Source organism: Oncorhynchus mykiss, chromosome 21 (assembly GCF_057628025.1).
Source record: "Oncorhynchus mykiss isolate SJ-2025 chromosome 21, ASM5762802v1, whole genome shotgun sequence".
In the NCBI taxonomy this organism is placed as follows: Eukaryota; Metazoa; Chordata; class Actinopteri; order Salmoniformes; family Salmonidae; genus Oncorhynchus; species Oncorhynchus mykiss.
The window spans coordinates 20,898,772-20,920,254 of NC_143042.1; the positions used below are offsets into that span (position 1 = coordinate 20,898,772).

The following is a 21,483-nucleotide window of genomic DNA, read 5'->3' on the forward strand; positions in this document are numbered from 1 at the left end:
AAACGACTCATTAGTACCATAGAGCTCTCAGCTCACTGAAACTGCGTCAAAGGTGGGTGTGTGGTTAGTCTGCTACTGCTATTGCCTCAACAAAAGAATCCTGCAGCAACAGGATTTGAAGGTTTAGCCCACATTGTTGCTTGATCGGTGGTTGGGCTATTAGCTGGCCAAAAGTGTGTTCGTTTTGGTTTTCAGTGAATTTATGTAAAACCCGAAGCATTTCCTGCGGTGCAGAGACATTCTCATCCACGAAAGTGATTCATTCAAGATCCTACATCTGTAAATTGAGCTGTGTCAGGTATTCTGGTTCATCAGTTATGCGCGTGAGAGGCTATAGATGCCTAGCACACTTGGAGACTCAGTGACTGAAGATAAGAGTACTCCAGTGGACTGTCTGAGCACACTATAGAATTAGTAACCAGATGTACTTCTAATTCTATAGTTGGCTCAACCAATTCATCAAAATACTCTCTAGTGCTACACTGCCCAGTAGGTCTATGAGAGAGAGAGAGAGAGAGAGAGAGAGAGAGAGAGAGGAGAGGGATGCAGAGAAGTGCAGAGAGGGAACAGCAGTACAGTGATGGTCAGATCAGGACAGCTCCCCTCCAGAGAGACCCTGCCAGACCCTGCTCTTCATCAGCCAAGCTCTGCTCCATCTCTGATCTATGCCCTGGGTGCTAGAGATTACTACACTCACGCGTACACACACACACACACACACACACACACACACACACACACACACACACACACACACACACACACACACACACACACACACACACACACACACACACACACACACACACACACACACACACCATATGTTTTACTGTCCTTGTGGGGACCTAAAATGTATTTCCATTCAAAAAATGTATTTTCCTCAAACCTAATTATAATCCTAAACCTAACCTTAACCCCTAACCCTTACTCCTAACTCTACACCTCCTACCCTAATTCAACCCTAACCCTAATTGTAACAACCTTAAACTCAACCCCTGAGCTTAAAATAGCCTTAAAATAGCCTTTTCCTTGTTTTACTATCCTTGTGGGGACTTTTTGGGGATTTCCACATGCGCGCGCGTGCACACACACACACACACACACACACACACACACACACACACACACACACACAGGGGATGGGACAGGGCCAAGGGGGGCAGAACCACAGCACGGCAGGAATGAGCCTGAGAATCAAATCCACTACTACATCTACTGTAGCCTTTCAGCCCCAGGAGGACTTAAATCCTTCTCCCTAAAGCTGCTGCCTGCTGCCTCCCTGTCACAGCCCTTTAGAGCCTTTCCCATGGCCCTGCTAGCTTAGTTAGGTTACAGTAACTGTGGTTATGCACAGTAGTAAAACACCTCCATGATTATTATCGCTCTCAGAGAAATGACTGTAACAGTCGCCATGTTGATAGGATCTGGTAAAATGTGATGTTGTGGTAACCTATGAACAGTCTATGTGTGCATCTCTCTCTCTCTCTCTCTCTCTCTCTCTCTGTATCTCTCTCTCTCTATGTGTATCTCTCTCCTTCTGTTCACAATGCATTTACGGTGTGGCTGTGATTTCCCCTTGACCTGTAGGTGCAAAGCTCAACTGCCCTGAGTGACCTGCTCCTCAGTTATCTCCTGCAGAGCACATCCTGTTAGTGGCTTTAGCTGCGTGCTGTAGTGCTCTTCTGTTCTGTACTCATCTGTGCTCTTATGTACTCTGTACCCTTGCACTGAAGTGTGACGCATATCCACCAGAGACACAGAGGGGCTGTGAAGGACGATGCGTTGCCTCTGTGTTGCTGTGTTGCTGTGTTACATCGCCTTGTACCTTACCATTCCTCTCCTCTCTGTCCCCGCGAAGACGTTTCATCTTGGGATTATGACAAAGACGCTGCTTCGTGTTTGTTGTTGTTGTTGTGTTGTCGCAGTGTTACGTTTTCAACTTTATTGTAATCCAAAGTGAAGCTGAACATTATGATTCGAGCGAGGAGTTTGTCGGGCCGTTTCAGATGGCTTCGGTATATGTTTCTCTAAAGTCATGAGAGTTTCAGTGACCCCCAACAAGACCCCTGCACCTTTATTTGAAGTCATGATCAGTGACCCCCAACAAGACACCCTGCACGGTTATCTAAAGACGCAATAGTTTCAGTTGAGCCCCCAAAAAGACCATTGAATTTAACACGCACATTGGTGATATTTGTGAATGTTTTTCACCGTGGTTGTTTAAAGTGCCAGTTGAATCAGGTCAGAGATTGCAGCCTGGACAAGACAGGAAGTCATGCGGATGACTGCTGAATAATAGAGGCTGTGATCTAAAATAGAGTTTTTTCGTGCCAATCCAGCGCCGTTAGTGACCAGAGAGTACTGCAGGAGAGATGGGCCACTCACAACTTTTTTTATTTTATTTTGAACCTTTATTCAACTAGGCAAGTCAGTTAAGAACAAATTATTATCTACAGTGACGGCCTACCAAAAGGCAAAAGGCCTCCCGCGGGGACGGGGGCCTGGGATTAAAAATAAATAAATAAATAATCCAATATAAATACAGGACAAAACACACAACAAGAGAGACAACACGACACTACATAAAGAGAGACCTAAGACAACAGCATCACAAGGCAGCAACACATGACAACACAGCATGGTAGCAACACAACCTAACAACAACATGGTAGCAACACAACATGGTAGCAGGACACAAAACACGGTACCAACATTATTGGGCAGAGTCAACAGCACAAAGGACAAGAAGGTAGAGACAACAATACTTCACACAAAGCAGCCACAACTGTCTGTAAGAGTGTCCACGATTGAGCCCTTGAAAGAAGAGATTCATCCTAACCCATCTCCCTAGGATTCGTTTACAAATGAGAATTGTGACTTTGCGTCTTAACGGTGTGTTCTTACTTGAAACAGCACAGTATCATTTTCATATCATTATCGATGTTATGCGCATACTGCAGCGCTCAGTGTCCTGCTCTATGCTTTGTCCCAGAGGTGATGCTGGCCGATGCTGTTGGCTGCTCATGCAGTTTTCTCAATACTGCAAACGGTTATTTTTTGTTGTTGCATGGATCCACTTACCTTTGAAACATGATCTCTCTCTCTCTCTCTGTCTACCTCAGTGGCACTAACACACTCTCACTGACTGGACTACGTGTGCTAACATGCACCTTCTCTCTCTCACTCTCTCTCACTCTCCCTCACTCACTCAGCCCTGGGACGAAGAGAGAGAGGGTGGGAGGATATGGGGGAAGAGAGAGAGGGAGGGGGGGGGGAGCAGCGACCAGGAATATCAGGATTTAAGAGTGCATGAGTTGCCGCTCCACAGCGGGTTACGTTACGCAAGAGCTGCCGTCAGAACAGGGGATCACAGGGAGCAGAGAGAGAGGGAAAGCAGAGAGGATGGCATAGAGAGAAGGGACAGAGGCAGAGTAAAGAGAGAGAGAGAGAGAGAGAGAGAGAGAGCAGGGAGCAGAGATTGCAGGGACAGGCAGATTACAGAGGGGCTACGATCCACGGTGCACCAGCGACATGGACAACACACAGACCTCTTTGTCTCCACTGAGGGAGTGAAGAGACGAGACAAGGACCGGGAAGAGGACAGGACACTGCGAGAGGAAGTGATTTGAAGAACAACTGTGTTTCTACAGCTTTTGCTGGGACACCTTGAGTGGCGGGACGGCAAGGGACCAGCTGTGAGTGTCATCTGGCCATGAGAGAGTGACGGAGAAAGGACATCTAGTGCTACTGAGGACATCTTGGTATCTTCTTCTCCTGCCTGTCCCCATGTCTAGAGGAGGGAGGCCCCTGCGTGGGTGGGCCCGGATGTGGCCCCTGGCGTGTGCACTGGCCCTGGCTGCATGCTCGTCGGTCAGCCCCCTCCTCCAAGAGACCACCTCTGATCCTCCCATTGCTACAGAGACACAGACTGAAGTATGGACACAGCCAGACCATCAGACAGAGGCACAGACACTTGCAGAGTTTCAGACCCAGCCAGAGCTACAGACAGAGGCACAGACTGTGGCACAGACACAGACAGAGCTACAGACACAGCCTGAGCTACAGACTGAGTCCCCAACAGAGTTAGAGTCACAGGCAGCTACCATCAACCACACAGGTGAGTCCCGAGTTCTCCTGGACCGATGTCTAATACTACATACAAACGTGTGTTATGTTTGTGGTGTATACTACTACAGTGTTTATGCTTGCAGGTGCAAGTGAAACGGTTGTGTAAGTAGGCCTGTGTGCCTGCTTGTTTGTCTGCATGTGTATGTCTGTAAAGGTTTGCCTATCTGTACACAGAATGGCGGGATCAGTCATCATATGAGAGCTTGAGTAGTGTGCCAGTGTTATTGGCTTTTTAAAACTTTATTAGAATCCAATGTGAAGCAGTTCAGACTCAGAACTTCCTAATTAGAGCCGGGGGGGGGGGGGGGGGGGGGGGGGGGTCGTGGCTTCAGATGCTGTGGTTGTGATGTCTCATTATGTCCACTGTTCAGCTGCACTGCCTAAAGAGAAATCATCAAGATGCCATTATGGTGCTGCTGTGTGCATGAGTTAGCAGTTAGTGGAGCATGCCATTCTCTCTCTCTCTCTCACACACACACACACGCACACGCACGCACGCACGAACGCACACACACACACAATTACACAGTCCCACCACCACCCGCACGTGCATGGCATAAACACGTGCATACACACATACAGCAATGGACCGCCACTAACCGCAACGATGCAAATCTCCTTAAAGGTTTAAAAAACACACAGTTAGGTTTCATAACAGCAGCTCTCTCTCACTCTCTCTCCCAGTGGGAATAAATATTTTATGTTGAGAGCCTGCTGGTCAACAGCACACTTCCCTTTAGCCCTCTCCTCTCCTTGTCTGATAGATCACACTCTTTCTAGGCAAAATCCTGAGCAGCTCCCCTGTGACTAGACTGCCCTGGTCCCTACCAGTACACTCTGTAAATGGCATATTGATATTGCCATTAGGGGGTCAATGAAAGTGATAGATTTGTAGTTTTATCTCCCTTTTCCATTCCGTTAGTTGTTTTGCTAGCAGGGGAGAGTTTGTACACTGCAGCTGTGGCACAGGGATGGGCAAAAATTACTAAACACAATTACAAATTACCATAAAGATCAACGTATCAAAATGAACTACAAAATACTTGTATTTTGTCAAGTATAGTATTTTAAAATACAAATATATGTATTTCAAAATACAAAGTAAATTTGCAAGTAGCCAGGACAAACAGCAAGAACATTCTCAGTAACAGTTACAGAAACATTTTTACTTACTGTGATATGTGGTAAATACCAAAATGAACTGCAAAGCACACTGGCCTTGTTTTGGGGAGCTCATTAGAATAATACTCAGCATGCTTTGCAATTTTTCATTACATTTATATTTAGTTCATTTAGCACTCTTATCACACCGTAGCACCATCAGACTCCTGATACCAATGCAGGGTGCAGTGGTGTAAAATGTACAAATACTTTAAAGTACAAATACTTTAAAGTACTACTAAGTTGTTTTGTTGGGGTATCTGTATTTTAGTTTACTACACCAATGGTCAACATTTTTAGAACACCTACTCATTCAAGGGTTTTGCTTTATTTTTTACTATTTTCTACATTGTAGGATAGTAGTGAAGACATCAAAACTATGAAATAACACATATGGAAACATTGTTCATTGTTCTGTTGAAAAATAAATTATAGTCCCACTAAGCCCAAACCAGATGGGATGGCTTATCGCTGCAGAATGCTGTGGTAGCCATGCTGGTTAAGTGTGAATTCTAAATAAATCACAGACAGTGTCACCAGCAAAGCACCCCCACACCATAACACCTACTCATCCATGCTTTACGGTGGGAAATACACATGCAGAGATCATCCGTTCACCCACACTATATCTCACAAAGACACGGCGGTTGGAACCAAAAATCTCCAAGTTGGATTACACTGGTCTAATGTCCATTGCTCGTGTTTCTTGGCCCAAGCAAGTCTCTTCTAATTATTGGTGTCCTTTAGTAGTGGTTTCTTTGCAGCAACTTGATCATGAAGGCCTGATTCACAAAGTCTCCTCTGAGCAGTTGATGTTGAGACGTGTCTTACTTGAACTCCGTGAAGCATTTATTTGGGCTGCAATTCCCGAGGCTGGTAACTCTAATGAACTTATCCTCTGCAGCAGAGGTAACTCTGGGTCTTCCTTTCCTGTGGCGGTCTTCATGAGAGCCAGTTTCATCACAGCTCTTGATGGTTTTTGCGACTGCACTTGAAGTACTTGAAATGTTCCGTATTGACTGACAATCATGTGTTAAAGTAATGATGGAATCCCCCCCCCCCCCCCCCCCCACACACACACACACACACCTTGTCACAACACAACTGATTGGCTCAAACACATTAAGAAGGAAATAATTCCACAAATTGACTTTCAACAAGGCACACCTGTTAATTTAAATGCATTCCAGGTGACTACATCATAAAGCTGGTTGAGAGAATGCCAAGCGTGTGCAAAGCTGTCATCAAGGCAAAGGGTGGCTATTTGAAGAATCTCAAATATATTTTGACTTAACACTTTTTTGGTTACTACATAATTCCATGTGTGTAATTTAATAGTTTTGATGTCTTCACTATTATTCTGCAATGTTGAAAATAGTAAAAATAAAGCAAAACCCTTGAATGAGTAGGTGTTCTAAAACTTTTGACCGGTAGTGTATTTATATTTTTGACAAATTTTACTTCACTACATTCCCAAAGACAATAATGTACTTTTTACTCCATACATTTCCCTGACACCCAAAAGTACTCGTTAAATGTTGTATGCTTAGCAGGACAGGAAAATGGTCCAATTCACTCACTTATCAAGAGAACATCCCTGGTGATCTCAATTGCCTCTGATCTGGCATACTCGCTTAACACACATGCTTTTAGAAAACAACAAGTGTTGGAATGTACCCCTGGCTATCCTTAAAGAAAATGGTACCGTCTGGTTTGCTTAAAATGTAAGACATTTGCAATGATTTATACTTAAGTATATTTGAGCAATTACATTTACTTTCGATACTGAAGTATATTTAAAACCAAATACTCAAGTAGTGTTTTACTGGTGATCTTTACTTTTACTCAAGTATGGCAATTGGGCACTTTTTACACCACTGGCAGGATGAAAAGGGGCCACAAAATTGTAAACCGCTTAAATGATTCTTATAGAAAAGTATTTTGAAAATACAAAGCTCTCGAAAGTATCTTGTTAAAAAATACTGTATATGTCAGAGTCGTGTGTATAGGTGGCAGGGAAGTCAGGCGCAGGAGAATCAAACTTGGGGGAAATGGAGTAGTTTAATAACTTACAAAAACATAACTACAATTAAACAACGTGGGTACGAGGACCCCGTCGCGCACCAATACAAACAACACAAATACTGAACAACAAACAATCTCTGACAAAGACATGAGGGGAAACAGAGGGTTTAATACACAACAGGTAATGAATGGGATTGAAACCAGGTGTGTAGGAAGACAAGACAAAACCAATGGAAAATGAAAAATGGATCAATGATGGCTAGAAGACCGGTGACCGCCGAGCACCGCCTGAACAAGGAGAGGCATCGACTTCGGCAGAAGTCGTGACAGTACATTAGCGTGTAGTTCCGCCCAGAGGGTTAATGGACAGAGAGTTAATTCAACTGACTCTCCTGATCCATGTTCCACAGCTAAAACAATGGAGACGTTCTAACTGCTGAGCTCTAGCTGCTGTCAGTCTGTCCAGCGGCCTCCGCTGGCACACAACCAGTCCTCATGTTACTGTTACTATGTTTAACCAATACTTCCAGCCTCACAAGGCCCAGGTCCACCCCTTAACAGAGAGAGGGAGGGTTAACGTTGGAGTGAGGAAGGGAGAGGGAAAACAAATATAGTTCTCGAGATAAAGTTATCGTTGGTTATTGTTAGAGGGAAAAGTGCAGCACCCGGAACACCATCTCTGCTCTCATCCCTCCATTCGTTCTTAAAATAACAGAGAGAGAGAGAGAGAGCGAGATACACACGTCGAGGGCTCTCATCTAAAACTCGGCGAGGACTCGGAGAAATAGAGAGTTCTTCGGTGAAGGAGGGCAGCACCTTGTTTCCACTCATCCCTGTCATTCCTCTATCCCTACCTCACCCCTCTCAAGCTACAGGGAGTGTTAAGGGGATTAGATCATTGGCCGTGTCAGAGAGTAGCGGAGAGAGAGACCACAGGAATAGACTGCTGCTACATCACGCTTTGATGGAGAGAGGGTTGAGAGAGAGAGAGGGAGCGAGAGATAGAGAGCACAGTCAGCCTATGACATCGGTCAGTGTGGGAGTTGGAAGGTTTACTACAGAGAGACATCCCTGACAGACAGAAAGAGAGAAATAAGAGAGATAGAGGGGTGAGAAAAAGAGAGAGCGTACACAAAAATGAACAAGAGGGCAGTTTGTCCAGCGGAAGGCAGTCAGCCAAACAAAAGACAATAGATCACCAGGCTAATCAGGTGGTTCAGCCTCCATCCCTGCGTGTATTAGAGGGTCAATAGGGGTCACTCAGCTTCAGGGTTGTGAACCCGCATGAAGAAAATATTTCAGTTTACTATGGAATACTAAAGTACTTACACACGGTAGTATCCCTCGATCATGTGCAATACTTACTCTCAGTAAATACTGCAGTATTATCCACAAAACAAACATCACAACACAGAAATAACGTAACATTACAACTCAGCGTCAGTACTACTCTCTGCTGGATCGCTTGTCTATTGGTTTATTTGTTCATTGGTTCGTTCGGATGCCCATTAGCTTTTGCCGAAGCAGCATCGTTACGGATACAAGTATTCTGTGTGTATTTCTTTTCTCACCTTCTCCCCTCCTCATCATTCCCCAATCAGTCGCTAATCAGAAGACACCCCTCCTCCTATTTCCATTACCCAATCACATCCCCTTTCCCTTGGTTTATAAACCCATTCAGGTGTTTCCTCTGAAGCTCCATCTCTCTGTCAAAAACAATACTACAGTAATGTCTGCAAGAATACTACAGTAAATACTATAGTCTGCAAAAACACTACAATAAATACTGTAGTATTTATACCATAGTATACTATAGTCATTTTTTATGTGGGAAATCCCGGTAACTTTCCCCAAAAATCCAGAAAACCTTTTTTGAAGGATCCTGGATTTACTGCTCATTCATCTCTGTTTAGGGAATCTTCCGACCAGGACTTCTGGAAAACCTGGGAATTTGGGGAAAGTTACCGGAATTTTGCAACACTAATTCAGATGGAGGGATAATGCTAGATGGTAGAGAGGTGATCATATCTAGATTATAGAGGTTGTTGTGGCCTCTGGGGTGTGTCATATGCCAGGTGGTCCAGCGGCCTTCTCTGCCTTGCTGGAGGGCAACTCAGCGAGTGTACTGTATTGTCAGTAGTGAAGCAGCTCCAAGGTGAGAGAGTGTGTGTGTTTGTGTGTGTGTGTGTGTGTGTGTGTGTGTGTGTGTGCGCGTGCATGCGTGCGAGAGAATATGAGTGTTTTGTGTGTGGATGAATCTTTAATGGTGGGCCTAATCTTTATTTAATCAGGCACTATTCTGAGCGCCTATCTGTGAGGACCCTGCGGCGGACAAAAAGAGAGGGATAGAGGGAACATCAAGAAGAGAGAGAAGAAAGGGGCAGTTGTTCAATGTTGTGAGAGTCAGGTTGCCAGGTTGGTTGCTGGCAGCCCACAGTATTGCCATGCCAGCTAAGCCCTGTGAATGGTGGCCCACTGGAGATAAGCTGATCAGAATGAGACAGACCCAACATTCACCCAGTAGCCAAACCCAGCGGTCTAACACAACAATATAAATACTCTAATGGCAGTCCAAAGTCCACTCCACAAGATATTAAAGTGGAAGGGGTATTTTCTGAGCTGCGCAGGGAACATCCCAATAACACATTGCTCTGTAGGCCTACTAATATCGACTGTGTGTGTGTGCATGTGTGTGTGTGTGTGTTGGGAGGGGAGGCATATGGCTTAGGGGCTGCATTCCTGATTAAACTCTATGATGACTCAGGTCTAAGCTCGGCTGGTGTGTTTGTGCATGTGTGCAATATTTTGTGTGTGTGTGTGTGTGTGTCTGTGTGTTTGTGTGTATCAGGGCATGAATGCATGCAAGCAGATCTTGCATGATGATGCAGATTTAGTCCTATGCTGGACTCAGCAGGGAAATGAACTGCTGTGGACCCTCTGCATGCATGTCTGTCATATTGTTATTCACATGTTTGTATGTGTGCCTGTCTTGGCTTTCATACAGTGTGTGTGTGTGTGTTTGGGAAAAGAGAGAGCAAGAGTAAAGCCCTAGTGCAGTAGTATCAACATCCTTCATCCCTCGTGGCAAGCTCTCTCTCTCTCTCTATATCTCTCTCTCCCTCTCTCTCTCTCTCTCTCAGCCCCCCCCCCCTCTGCACCGCTGCAGAACAGAAATCCTCCCATTTGTCATATCTAATCAGCAGACAGCCGCCTGCATGCTTTCAGGGTCTTAGAGCACTAATAACATCACAAGACAGGAATAACATAACAACTCAGCATCAGTACTGCTCTCTGCTAAATCAATTGTTTATTGGTTTATTGGTTCATTCGGATTCCCAGTTTCTTTTACATAACAGCAACTATTCTTCCTGGGGTCCACAAAAAAACATAAAACAAGTAGCAAAACACTGATACACTAGCTAGGTTTCCATCCAATTGGCGCCAGATTTTCTTGCAAATGTTCGAAGATCCGAATAAAAACTCTTGTGGTTTTGTAACAGAAAATGTTTGCATTACATAGCGAATGTGCCCGCTCTAGTCTTGGCATATACGCTCTAGTCAACTGTTTGCAGATACAGTGCGGGTTTAGCCTACTGCATTATGAGATTATTATGGACAGAAGAGCGAGATTATTTGGATTTGTCAAACGGCAATCTTCGGTCACCATGCATCGCCTAGCCAAGCATCGATCACCATGCACCGCCTAGCCAAGCATCGATCACCATGCATCGCCTAGCCAAGCATCGATCACCATGCACCGCCTAGCCAAGCATCGATCACCATGCATCGCCTAGCCAAGCATCGATCACCATGCACCGCCTAGCCAAGCATCGATCACCATGCACCGCCTAGCCAAGCATCGATCACCATGCATCGCCTAGCCAAGCATCGATCACCATGCACCGCCTAGCCAAGCATCGATCACCATGCACCGCCTAGTCAAGCATCGATCACCATGCACCGCCTAGTCAAGCATCGATCACCATGCATCGCCTAGCCAAGCATCGATCACCATGCACCGCCTAGCCAAGCATCGATCACCATGCATCGCCTAGCCAAGCATCGATCACCATGCATCGCCTAGCCAAGCATCGATCACCATGCACCGCCTAGCCAAGCATCGATCACCATGCACCGCCTAGCCAAGCATCGATCACGATGCATCGCCTAGCCAAGCATCGATCACCATGCACCGCCTAGCCAAGCATCGATCACCATGCATCGCCTAGCCAAGCATCGATCACCATGCACCGCCTAGCCAAGCATCGATCGCCATGCATCGCCTAGTCAAGCATCGATCGCCATGCATCGCCTAGTCAAGCATCGATCACCATGCATCGCCTAGTCAAGCATCGATCACCTCGCATCGCCTAGCCAAGCATCGATCACCATGCATCGACCTAGTCAAGCATCGATCACCTCGCATCGCCTAGTCAAGCATCGATCACCTCGCATCGCCTAGTCAAGCATCGATCACCATGCATCGCCTAGCCAAGCATCGATCACCATGCATCGCCTAGCCAAGCATCGATCACCATGCATCGCCTAGTCAAGCATAGATCACCATGCATCGCCTAGCCAAGCATCGATCACCATCCATCGCCTAGTCAAGCATAGATCACCATGCATCGCCTAGCCAAGCATCGATCACCATGCATCGCCTAGCCAAGCATCGATCACCATGCATCACCTAGTCAAGCATAGATCACCATGCATTGCCTAGCCAAGCATCGATCACCATGTCACTAGAATAAGACCCTCAATATTTATTGGAAAGGAGCATCACGCTCATCATCTTGGACTTTCACCAACCTGTGAAGTTCATCATTTATCATCATCATTTATTTAATATGTAGCCTAATAAACTGCATGCTTTCTCGAGTCGTAGCGGGAGGACCACTCCAAGTTCATTTTCGATATGATGCTTATTATATCAATATTTGCGCATAAAGACTTTCCACCGCCATTTCTCGCATAATTAATTGTACCGACACAAAAAGATCCCACCTTGCCTATTTTGTTTTGTGGACATTTGGAAAGTTTACCGATAAATGTGCTGTTTCCATCAGGCCTGTCGTGACATTTCTTGACCTACGTACTTGACTTACATAAAAAGTCTGGATGGAAACCTGGTTACTGATATACAAGAACAGTCCCACAAAATGTAAAATAGAATGATATAAAAAACACTACAACAACAAAAATGATGTGTGTGTAGATGGTTTTTGTTAGAGTGTGGTAGTGCGCCTGTGTGTGCTTGTGTGTGTCATTTCACAGTCCCTAATGTCCCATGAGCTGTTGTTGTTTGTTGCTCTGTTTTGAACCAGCTGCAGCTGTGCTCGGTCTTTCTTTGCTGCACTTGACCATATTACTGGACAGTAATCAAGATGGGACAAGACCAGAGCCTGAACAATTAGCACAGTTGATTTTCTTTGGTCAAAAACAAAGAATATATTTTTTTTATAGCAGATGTACTCCTCCCCATCTTCACAACAACTTTGTCAATATGACTTGACCCTGATACTGTAATTGACCATCCAATGTTATACCTAGGAGTTGAGCCTCCTCAACTTGCCTCTACAGCCACATGCTTTTACGTACAACTACAGGTGAGGTTTAGGTCTTAGAGAATGTTTTGAACCAAATACAATGCTTTTAGTTTTAGATGTATTTAAGACCAGTTTATTATTAATCACCCATTCTGATACTTAAGGGGCTCCCGAGTGGTGGAGCGGTCTAAGGCACTGCACCTCAGTGCTGGAGGCGTCACTATAGACCCTGGTTTGATTCCAGGCTGTATCACAACCGGCTGTGATTGGGAGTCCCATAGCGCGGCGCACAATAGGCCCAACCTTGTTCTCCTTGAAACATATATTTTCCTCAATTTCTTTCTCTCTCTGCCCTCTTTCTAGAAACAGCTAATTAAATGGTGCTAAATGTCCTCTGAGAGCTTCAGATTTAACACCTCTCGAGAGTTTATACCTTATGCTAGATATGAATATTAGTAATAAATCAATATTATACATATATTCTAAACCCCTCTTGTTCTGCTTTTGTAATTCTCATCTTCACTGTCCGTCTCCCGCTCTCCCCAGGTCTGTCGTGTGCGTCCGTGCTTCCCCCGAGGCGGGGGTCGTTCTATGTAGAGCGTGGGACGGGGGTGTCGGTGGGTACAGTGCTGGCCTTCTGGTGCAGGGAGGGCTACCAGCTGGTGGGCAGTGATAAGATCTCCTGCAGCGTCCGGGCAGGCAAAGCCCAGTGGAGCAACTTCCTGCCAGTCTGTGAGGGTGAGACATCACAGCTGGTCCAATCCCTAGCTAGCCCTTTAGCTCCAAGCCTCTTCTCCTATTCTGTGCCCATTTCTCCCAGCTCATACCCTCCTTCCCTAACTCCCTTCTCCTAGCTGCTACACATTTCTCCTACCCTTCTTTCCTAGCTCCCACCCCTGCAGTAATCACAGATATTAAGAAATATATCTGAAGCGACATGATACGTGAAAGTAATTTGGCTATCCCTTGATCTGCCTTCCCCTTCAGCCATCCCGAGGCCAGAGGACCGGGGTCTGCGCGTGGCCGTGCTGGCCTCGGTGGTCAGTGGCATCGTCATCCTGGCAATGTCTCTCTCCTTCATCATCTGCTGCCTGCAGGAACGCACTGGGAAGGACAGGGGCTCCAGGAGGGACGGCAGGATCAGGTACACTACGCAGACCCACACACACATTCACAGACGCAGGCAAGCGCACACACACATTTGAAATGCTTTATTTTAATCCACAAATTAGATAGCATAGCATAGATAGTCTTCTTATCCATACAGCAAGGCTGCCCATGACCGCTGGCACAGAGCAGGACCTCGCCAGATGCTTTGCCTTTGTGCGATGCAGGCCTGCAATCTGAACGCATGTACTGTCAACCTGGCCGAGACCCCCAAATATCAGCACTACAAGTTTGCACTGATAACCAAGGCTGTTCAGGCGTGACACAGGGGTCTGGTATTTCAGCAACTTGGCAGCAAATGCCTGCTCCATGCTGTAGTCAAAAGAGCAACACACTTCCAAAATGAACACCTCCCTCTGGCCTCCCTCCAAAAACAACAACAACATCTGGCATATTTGGTATATAAGAAAACATATCCAAATCATACAGACACGCATACGTCAAACCTTTACCGGAAAGAGGAGACAGAGGTGATATTGATGGAGATGATGATAATTACCTCTCTCCAGGCGTAGAGACACACGGTCTTCTCGGCGTAGTGAGTGCTGGCTGGAGAGAGAGGAGGGGGATTGGGACACATTCCCCCCTCCTAAGATCTTCCACCTGTCCCAGCGGCCGGACCTCCGGCTGGCTGCAGAGAGCCCGGTCTACCTGGGGGGCATGGCTGGCTTCGACAACCGTGGATACCTGAGGTGAGAACCTGAGATCTACTGTATGAACCGAAACGTGTTGTAAATATCAATTGGAACCTGCTACTGTATGCACCTACTGTATGCCTAATACATTGGTTTGTAGAGAAATGTTGTTTCCACTGATTCTAAGGTCTCTCGCTCTCTCTCTCTAGGAGTCAGGAGAGCCTACTGAAGGCCACGCTTCCTGGTCTGTTCCGGACGGAGAGTCAGATCATCTACCCCCACGTGGTGCTCCAGAGAGTCCCCACCCCCACCGCCCCGACTGCCCCTACAGCCCCTGTCTACCTCCACAATATGCCCTCCAACTCTGCCTCCAACTCTGGATGTGCTCCCACACAGCCACACCACATGCCCCCATACCCTACCCCGCAGTATCCCATCCACAACTCCACCCCCCAGCGAGTTCCATGGCAAACGCAGCCCCATTGAACTGTCACTGTCCCCTCTCTCTCTCTCCCTCTCTGTAGGTCAAGGGTCAAGAAGGAATGATCAAATAACACACTATTCCCTAATAAGTGTGCTACTTTTGAGCAGAGCCCTATGCAGTTAACATACACGTTTTCGTCAGAGGTAGTGTAATGCATAGGGAATAAGGTGTTATTTGTGATTTGAGAACAGCCCTCAGACCCCTGTCAGTGAGATGCTTCTACTACTCCAAGGATAGATGGATGGGAAACGTGCTGCTGTACATACTGTATGATATGAACAGACAGACAGACAAGAGGGTATTTTCCAGCACTTTCTGACTTTCTGACGCCCTTTCTGCTGTTTCTAGTGTATCTCTACACGGCAGAGAAGGGTTTTCTATCTCTACCATCCTCTCTCTGTCTCCTGTCGACTTTTGGTCCTTTTGTGGTGTCCTCCATTTTCACAAGATCATTCTTCCTATTAGTCTTCTGATTGGTCGAAGTCACCCTCAGAGCGGGCCTATCAGGACACACTTAGCTGAAGTTCACTTGTTGATGTCCCTGACTGAAGACTGTGAGATGTTGTTTGGCGGTGGTCACCAAGTCTCGCCACCGACCAAAGAAGAGAATGGACTTAACTGAGTAAAGTTGATGCAGAAATCATCCCCAATACCATGTATGGGTAATAATATATTATTCTTAAAGGTCACGAACAGTCAAAATCACGCTTTTCATGAATTTGGATGATATTTGGATGAAAGTATGATGACCCAAGTATGAAAAATGACTGTTTCTTCTACACTTCTAAAGTTTGATCATAAAGTTACTGGTCCCCACCCCCGGTATTGGATTCAGGAAGCAGGATTATTAAGGGGATAGGGTGACATCACCCTAATGCTCTCGTTTTAACACACCAATGGTAACACGATATTCTCTTACCTAATTTAAATAAGTACTGCCTTGTAACAAACACCGGAGAAAGCGTGTTTGCAGAGGGGGCGTGGTTTATAGAGCTAGATAACTACTCTACTGGTGTTACCTAGTCACTGGCTAGCTAGGTCTTCAGCCAGCGTGGAACTAAAGGGGGGACGGGTCGTTCAGAACCCTGACACAGTTGTCAGGTTAACACATCCTTGGGTGCTGCTGTGAATCGCAACACCGGAAACATGCCAAACGGGAGATGTATATAAAAAAAAAAGATGTATATCACTGATGCGATTTCAATGTTTGTTTGAGTAGCTTTGTGTAGCACCAAATTAGCTTGAGAGGATTTTAGTGTAATACTGCTCATTGCATCCAAGTTACTTGACATAGGCATTTAAAAGAGCTCAGAGTACTCAGAGTTCATGAATATCAGCTCCCCGCCCACTCAGCCTGTCTTTTCAAACTTCCTGGTAGTTAGCCATGAGAGAAAAAGCAATTTTCTAAAATGTTTAGCATTTATATCCCAAAATAATATAATGGCTGATATTTTTGTCACTCAAAAGGCTATTTTACATGGGAATCAGAATGACTCTTCAGGACCTTTTAATGATATCAGAAGGCATTTCAGCAAAGTTCACCCATTATTTACCCCCCGTTTTGTTCTAAAGCTTTGGATGAAAAATGTGGAGAGCTCCTTACCTGTTGTTGAGGTCTTTGTCGTGTGTTTTTCTACGGTGGTGGAACAGTCACACCAACTAACCTGCACTTTATGGATTTTACTGACGGGCTGGCAATAGCAATTCCAAGAACCTTGCACTGATTATTCCCGCAATATGTTTGTATGAAAAATGGTTTCTACCTGAAAACTGATTAAATAGATTTTTGTTTAGTTGAATGTAGTGTTCTGAGAGTATTTTTTTGTCTCTACATCACCCCTATTTCCATAGCCATGTGCCTTATCCATCATCTGTCATTTCTGCACTATCCAGCAAGGGGAGACCTTTCACAGCAGATCAGTTCCATAGAAAACGCTGACATGCTCTGAACCAGCGTTTCACTCCGTCCTGGGGACCCCAAAGTGTGCACCTTTTGGTTTTTGCCCTAGCACTACGCACAGCTGATTCAAATCATCAAAGCTCGATGATGAATTGATTACATGAACCAGCTGTGTAGTGTTTGGCCAAGAAAACAAAACGTGCACCCGTTGGGGGTCCCCGGGACAGAGTTTGAGAAACGATGTTCTGGACAACATCCTGTATAATGATGGGTGAAATGTGAACAGTAGCTATATCCATCAATAGGTCAATAAAGACTAAGGGAGATTATAAACATAGATATCACAACGATCAAAAAAACTATGCTGGATGAAGCTACATCTCTGTCTGGCTACGGTAGCTGATTTGGAAGGCACATGTAGATGCTATCCTTAACGACAGGTATAGTTTTCTTTAATATATCTCCAACAGGCAAATGCTATATCTTAATGTACCCATGAAACACAAGAGACAGGACCGAGTTTGGTTTACTATTTGCATTGAAGCAAGGAAATATCCCAAACCTGCTCATTTGGCGTGTGTGTGTGTGTGTGTGTGTGTGTGTGTGTGTGTGGGGGGGGTTATGTGTATATGCGTGCGTGTGTGTGTGGATATGTGTGGATATGTGTGTGTGTGTGTGTGTGTTTGGGTGTGTTGCTCAGGAGATACATTAGGCTATACACACCTTAGAATTTTGTCCAGTGGTAGAGAGGAGCGATAGAGTGATAGACCTGGGAGGCCTCTGCAGTACTGAGGAGATGATGAGATTGAAGAGGGAAAAGAATCATTGTTTATTAAACTTTTGTAGTGCGTTTCAGTACAATCTCAAAGCACGTTAAGCAACAACAACAAAATAAGACATGCTGATGCCATTTTGAAAAACAAATAGTTCCCTTTGGAGATGAAATGGTTGGTGAGGGGGGTAGAGGAAGGAGAGAGAGAGAGAGAGAGAGAGAGAGAGAGAGAGAGAAAATAAAAGAGAGAGAGAGAGAATAAGAGAGAGAATAAGAGAGAGAGAGAATAAGAGAGAATAAGAGAGAGAGAATAAGAGAGAGAGAGAGAGAGAAAGGGAAAGGGGACACCTAGTCATTTCTACAACTGAATGCATTCAACTGAAATGTGTCTTCGGAATTTAACCCAACCGCTCTGAATCAGAGAAGTGCGGGGGGCTGCCTTAATTGACATCCACGTCATCGGCGCCCAGGGAACAGTGGGTCAACTGCCTAGCTTAGGGGCAGGATGACAGATTTTTACCTTGTCAGCTGATAGAGAGAGAGAGAGACAGAGAGAGAGACAGGGAGAGAGAGAGAGAGACAGAGAGACTCTAAACTACTGAGAGGTGTTCAGCCATTGAGAGCAGGAGAATTGGCATCATGACGCTTGAAGCTACAGTCACGTTCTCGTCTTGGCAAACTATCCTAAACTATTCTACTACTCCAGCTATCTCAACTACAACCGTGGAGGAATGTCAAAGTGGACTGGATAGGATCCGGAAGGAATGACAGTTCTATGACCTCAAAGAACATGTTGAGATCGTCATCATGTTGACTGGTATTCTAGCCAACGCTGCTCTGCTGTGGCAGCAGCTGAAGGATGGGAAGGTTCTGTCTGCATCTAAGGTCTGTCTGTCTACCGTCCCAGTCTCTGCGTCACCTGGCACTTAGTTGGGCACTAACTCTTTTCTAGCAGGTTTTTAAGGTTTAACTTGTGACGATCACGCTACGCGCTTGTTTTACCATAGAAATAGATTCTAAATAGATTCTATTTCTATGGTTTTACCTTTCCCAGATTGATATGATTGGCTCTGTACAACTTTTCCTGGGAAATGTGGGGTAGGTGCAACATAAGACAAGAAAAGGGTAAGGGTTTGAGTGAGAGGACTAACTGGTGTCTCCAAGTGATCACACACCTCTCCAATGTGTGCACAGTCTTCAAATTGAAGGTACTTTTTCGAACTCTCCTTGCTGTGCCGTTGAAGAACTAGAGCAAGCGCACTTGTAGTTGTCTTGTTTGGAACACAACCCTGCAGCCCCGCCAGCGCACAGTTATCGCTGCCGTTTACCTCATTCAAAAATGTTGGCTGTGATTCGAAAGCTTGTTCTGTCACCAACATGACTAGCTTAGTTATAAAATATGATCTGACGCTTTCACAAGGCAATTCCCGAAAATCAGATGGTTAATTTTGCTGAGCATAGAAAGGAGTCACGAGTGCATTGAGGTGTGTAACCGCAGCACATTTTCTTCACAACAAACAAACACGGGCTCATTCTGTGCAGAACAACCCGGGCAATGACATGTCAGATTGTAACTGTACATCAAACACAGTGATCATAACTGCTGACATTGTATATGGCATTTGGAAATGTGAAGCGCACATTTGGACTCACAGGGTTTTGGCTTGCTTGTATGACATCAAAGCGGTATTTATTATAATCCTCAATGTCTCATCTTTCAAAATACATCGAGTCCTCCCAATTTACTGCTTTTCCCTCGCTCAGACAACAAACATTTTGCAGAGAGGGATGGGGGCAACTTCTTGTCGCGCGCGGTGCTCAAGTTCAGAACGTCTGTCAGTCAAAACGCATTCAGCACTGTGAAGCGCAGAGCCAGAACTCTGACGTCATGTATATCATGTTACTGAACAGCCACAACGTTCCAATTCAGTCGCTTATTAGTGCCCAAATCTGCAATTTTCAACCCATACAGTATACGGGTACGAGTGTGAAGGGCTAAGCTATTGGATTGCACCCAAATTGGTCATTTTCATTTATAGCATTCATATAATATTCAATAAATATAGTATCAAACATCCCATTTGGACCAAACTTCTACCTAACAACAACCCCCCCCCCCCCCCCCCCCCCCCAAAAAAAAATCTAAAACCCCTCACTGACCCACCACATCAATTACTCTACAACAACCAGTAAACAGTATCAGTTCTCTATGTCTGGCAAGTAGTATGGAGCTGCGGCTCAGAGTAATGTTTCTTCATACTATGTATTATATTCTCAGTGAATTTGATGTTTGTTTTCCCCTGTTCAGAGAAATGAGTCATTTAAGTTGTTAGGTTTAGCGTCATACATCCTGATATTATCAGTGTGAATAATGTGTGAAGAATCACCCCCTCAATGTTTAAGGCATAGAAAAGGACATAAACTGGATTAAGTTGTTTTTTCCCTTCTCATCAATCTACACACAATAACCAATAATGACAAAGCAAAAACAGGTTTTTAGACATTTTTGCAAAAAAAAGTTATAAAAATAACTGAAATATTACATTTACATAAGTATTCAGACACTTTGCTCAGTACTTCGTTGAAGCACCTTTGGCGTTGACTAAAGCCTTGAGTCTTCTTGGGTATGACGCTACAAGCTTGGCACATCTTTGTGTTTGTGTTGTCTTGGCTGTGTGCTTAGGGTCGTTGTGCTATTGGAAGGTGAACCTTCGCCCCAGTCTGATGTCCTGAGTGCTCTGGAGCTGGTTTTCACTTTGCTCAGTTCATCTTTCCATCGATCCTGACTAGTCTCCCAGTACCTGTCGCTGAAAAACATCCCCACAGCATGATGCTGCCGCCACCATACTTCACCGTAGGGATGGTGGCAGGTTTCCTCCAGATGCGACGCTTGGCATTCAGGCCAAGAGTTCAATCTTGGTTTCATCAGACCAGAAAATCTTGTTTCTCATGGTCTGAGAGTCCTTTAGGTGCCTTTTGGCAAACTCCAAGCAGGCTGTCATGTGCCTTTTACTAAGAGGTGGCTTTCGCTTGGCCCTCTACCATAAAGGCCTGATTGGTGAAGCACTGCAGAAATGGTTATCCCATCTCCACAGAGGAACTCTGGAGCTCTGTCAGAGTGACCCCCGATTGCTCAGTTTGGCCGAGTGGCCAGCTCTAGGAAGAGTCTTGGTTGTCTAAACTTCTTCCATTTAAGAATGATGTCACTGTGTTGTTGGTGACCTTCAATGCTGCAGACAGTTTTGGTACCCTTACCCAGATCTGCGCCTCGATAGAATCCTGTCTCAGAGCTCTACAGACATTTCCTTCGACTTCATGGCTTGGTTTTTGTGGGACCTTTATATAGACAGGTGTGTGCCTTTTCAAATCATGTCCAATCAATTTAATTTACTACAGATGGACTCCAATTAAGTTGGACTCCAATCAAACATCTCAAGGATGATCAATGGAAGCAGGATGCACCTGAGCTCAATTTCTAGTCTCATAGCAAAGGGTCTGAATACTTAAGTTTTTCTGTTTTATTTTTAACAAATGTGCAAAAATGTCTAAACCTGTTTTAGCGTTGTCATTATGGGGTACTGTGTGTAGATTGATGAGGATTTTAAAAAAATGTAATCCGTTTTAGAATAAGGCTGTAGCGTAACAAAATGTGGAAAATG

The 21,483-nt window shown here is 45.1% G+C and overlaps 1 protein-coding gene across 1 annotated transcript; it reads left to right on the plus strand.

The window, feature by feature from the left end:
* Nucleotides 1–3,140: 3,140 nt before the first annotated feature.
* LOC110501059 (uncharacterized) lies at nucleotides 3,141–16,951 on the plus strand. The gene is made up of 5 exons (XM_036957596.2): nucleotides 3,141–4,120; nucleotides 13,413–13,604; nucleotides 13,854–14,010; nucleotides 14,543–14,725; nucleotides 14,878–16,951. Exons 1-5 carry the CDS (start codon nucleotides 3,790–3,792, stop codon nucleotides 15,152–15,154), a joined length of 1,140 nt encoding a protein of 379 aa, XP_036813491.1. The 5' UTR covers nucleotides 3,141–3,789; the 3' UTR covers nucleotides 15,155–16,951.
* Nucleotides 16,952–21,483: the final 4,532 nt, after the last annotated feature.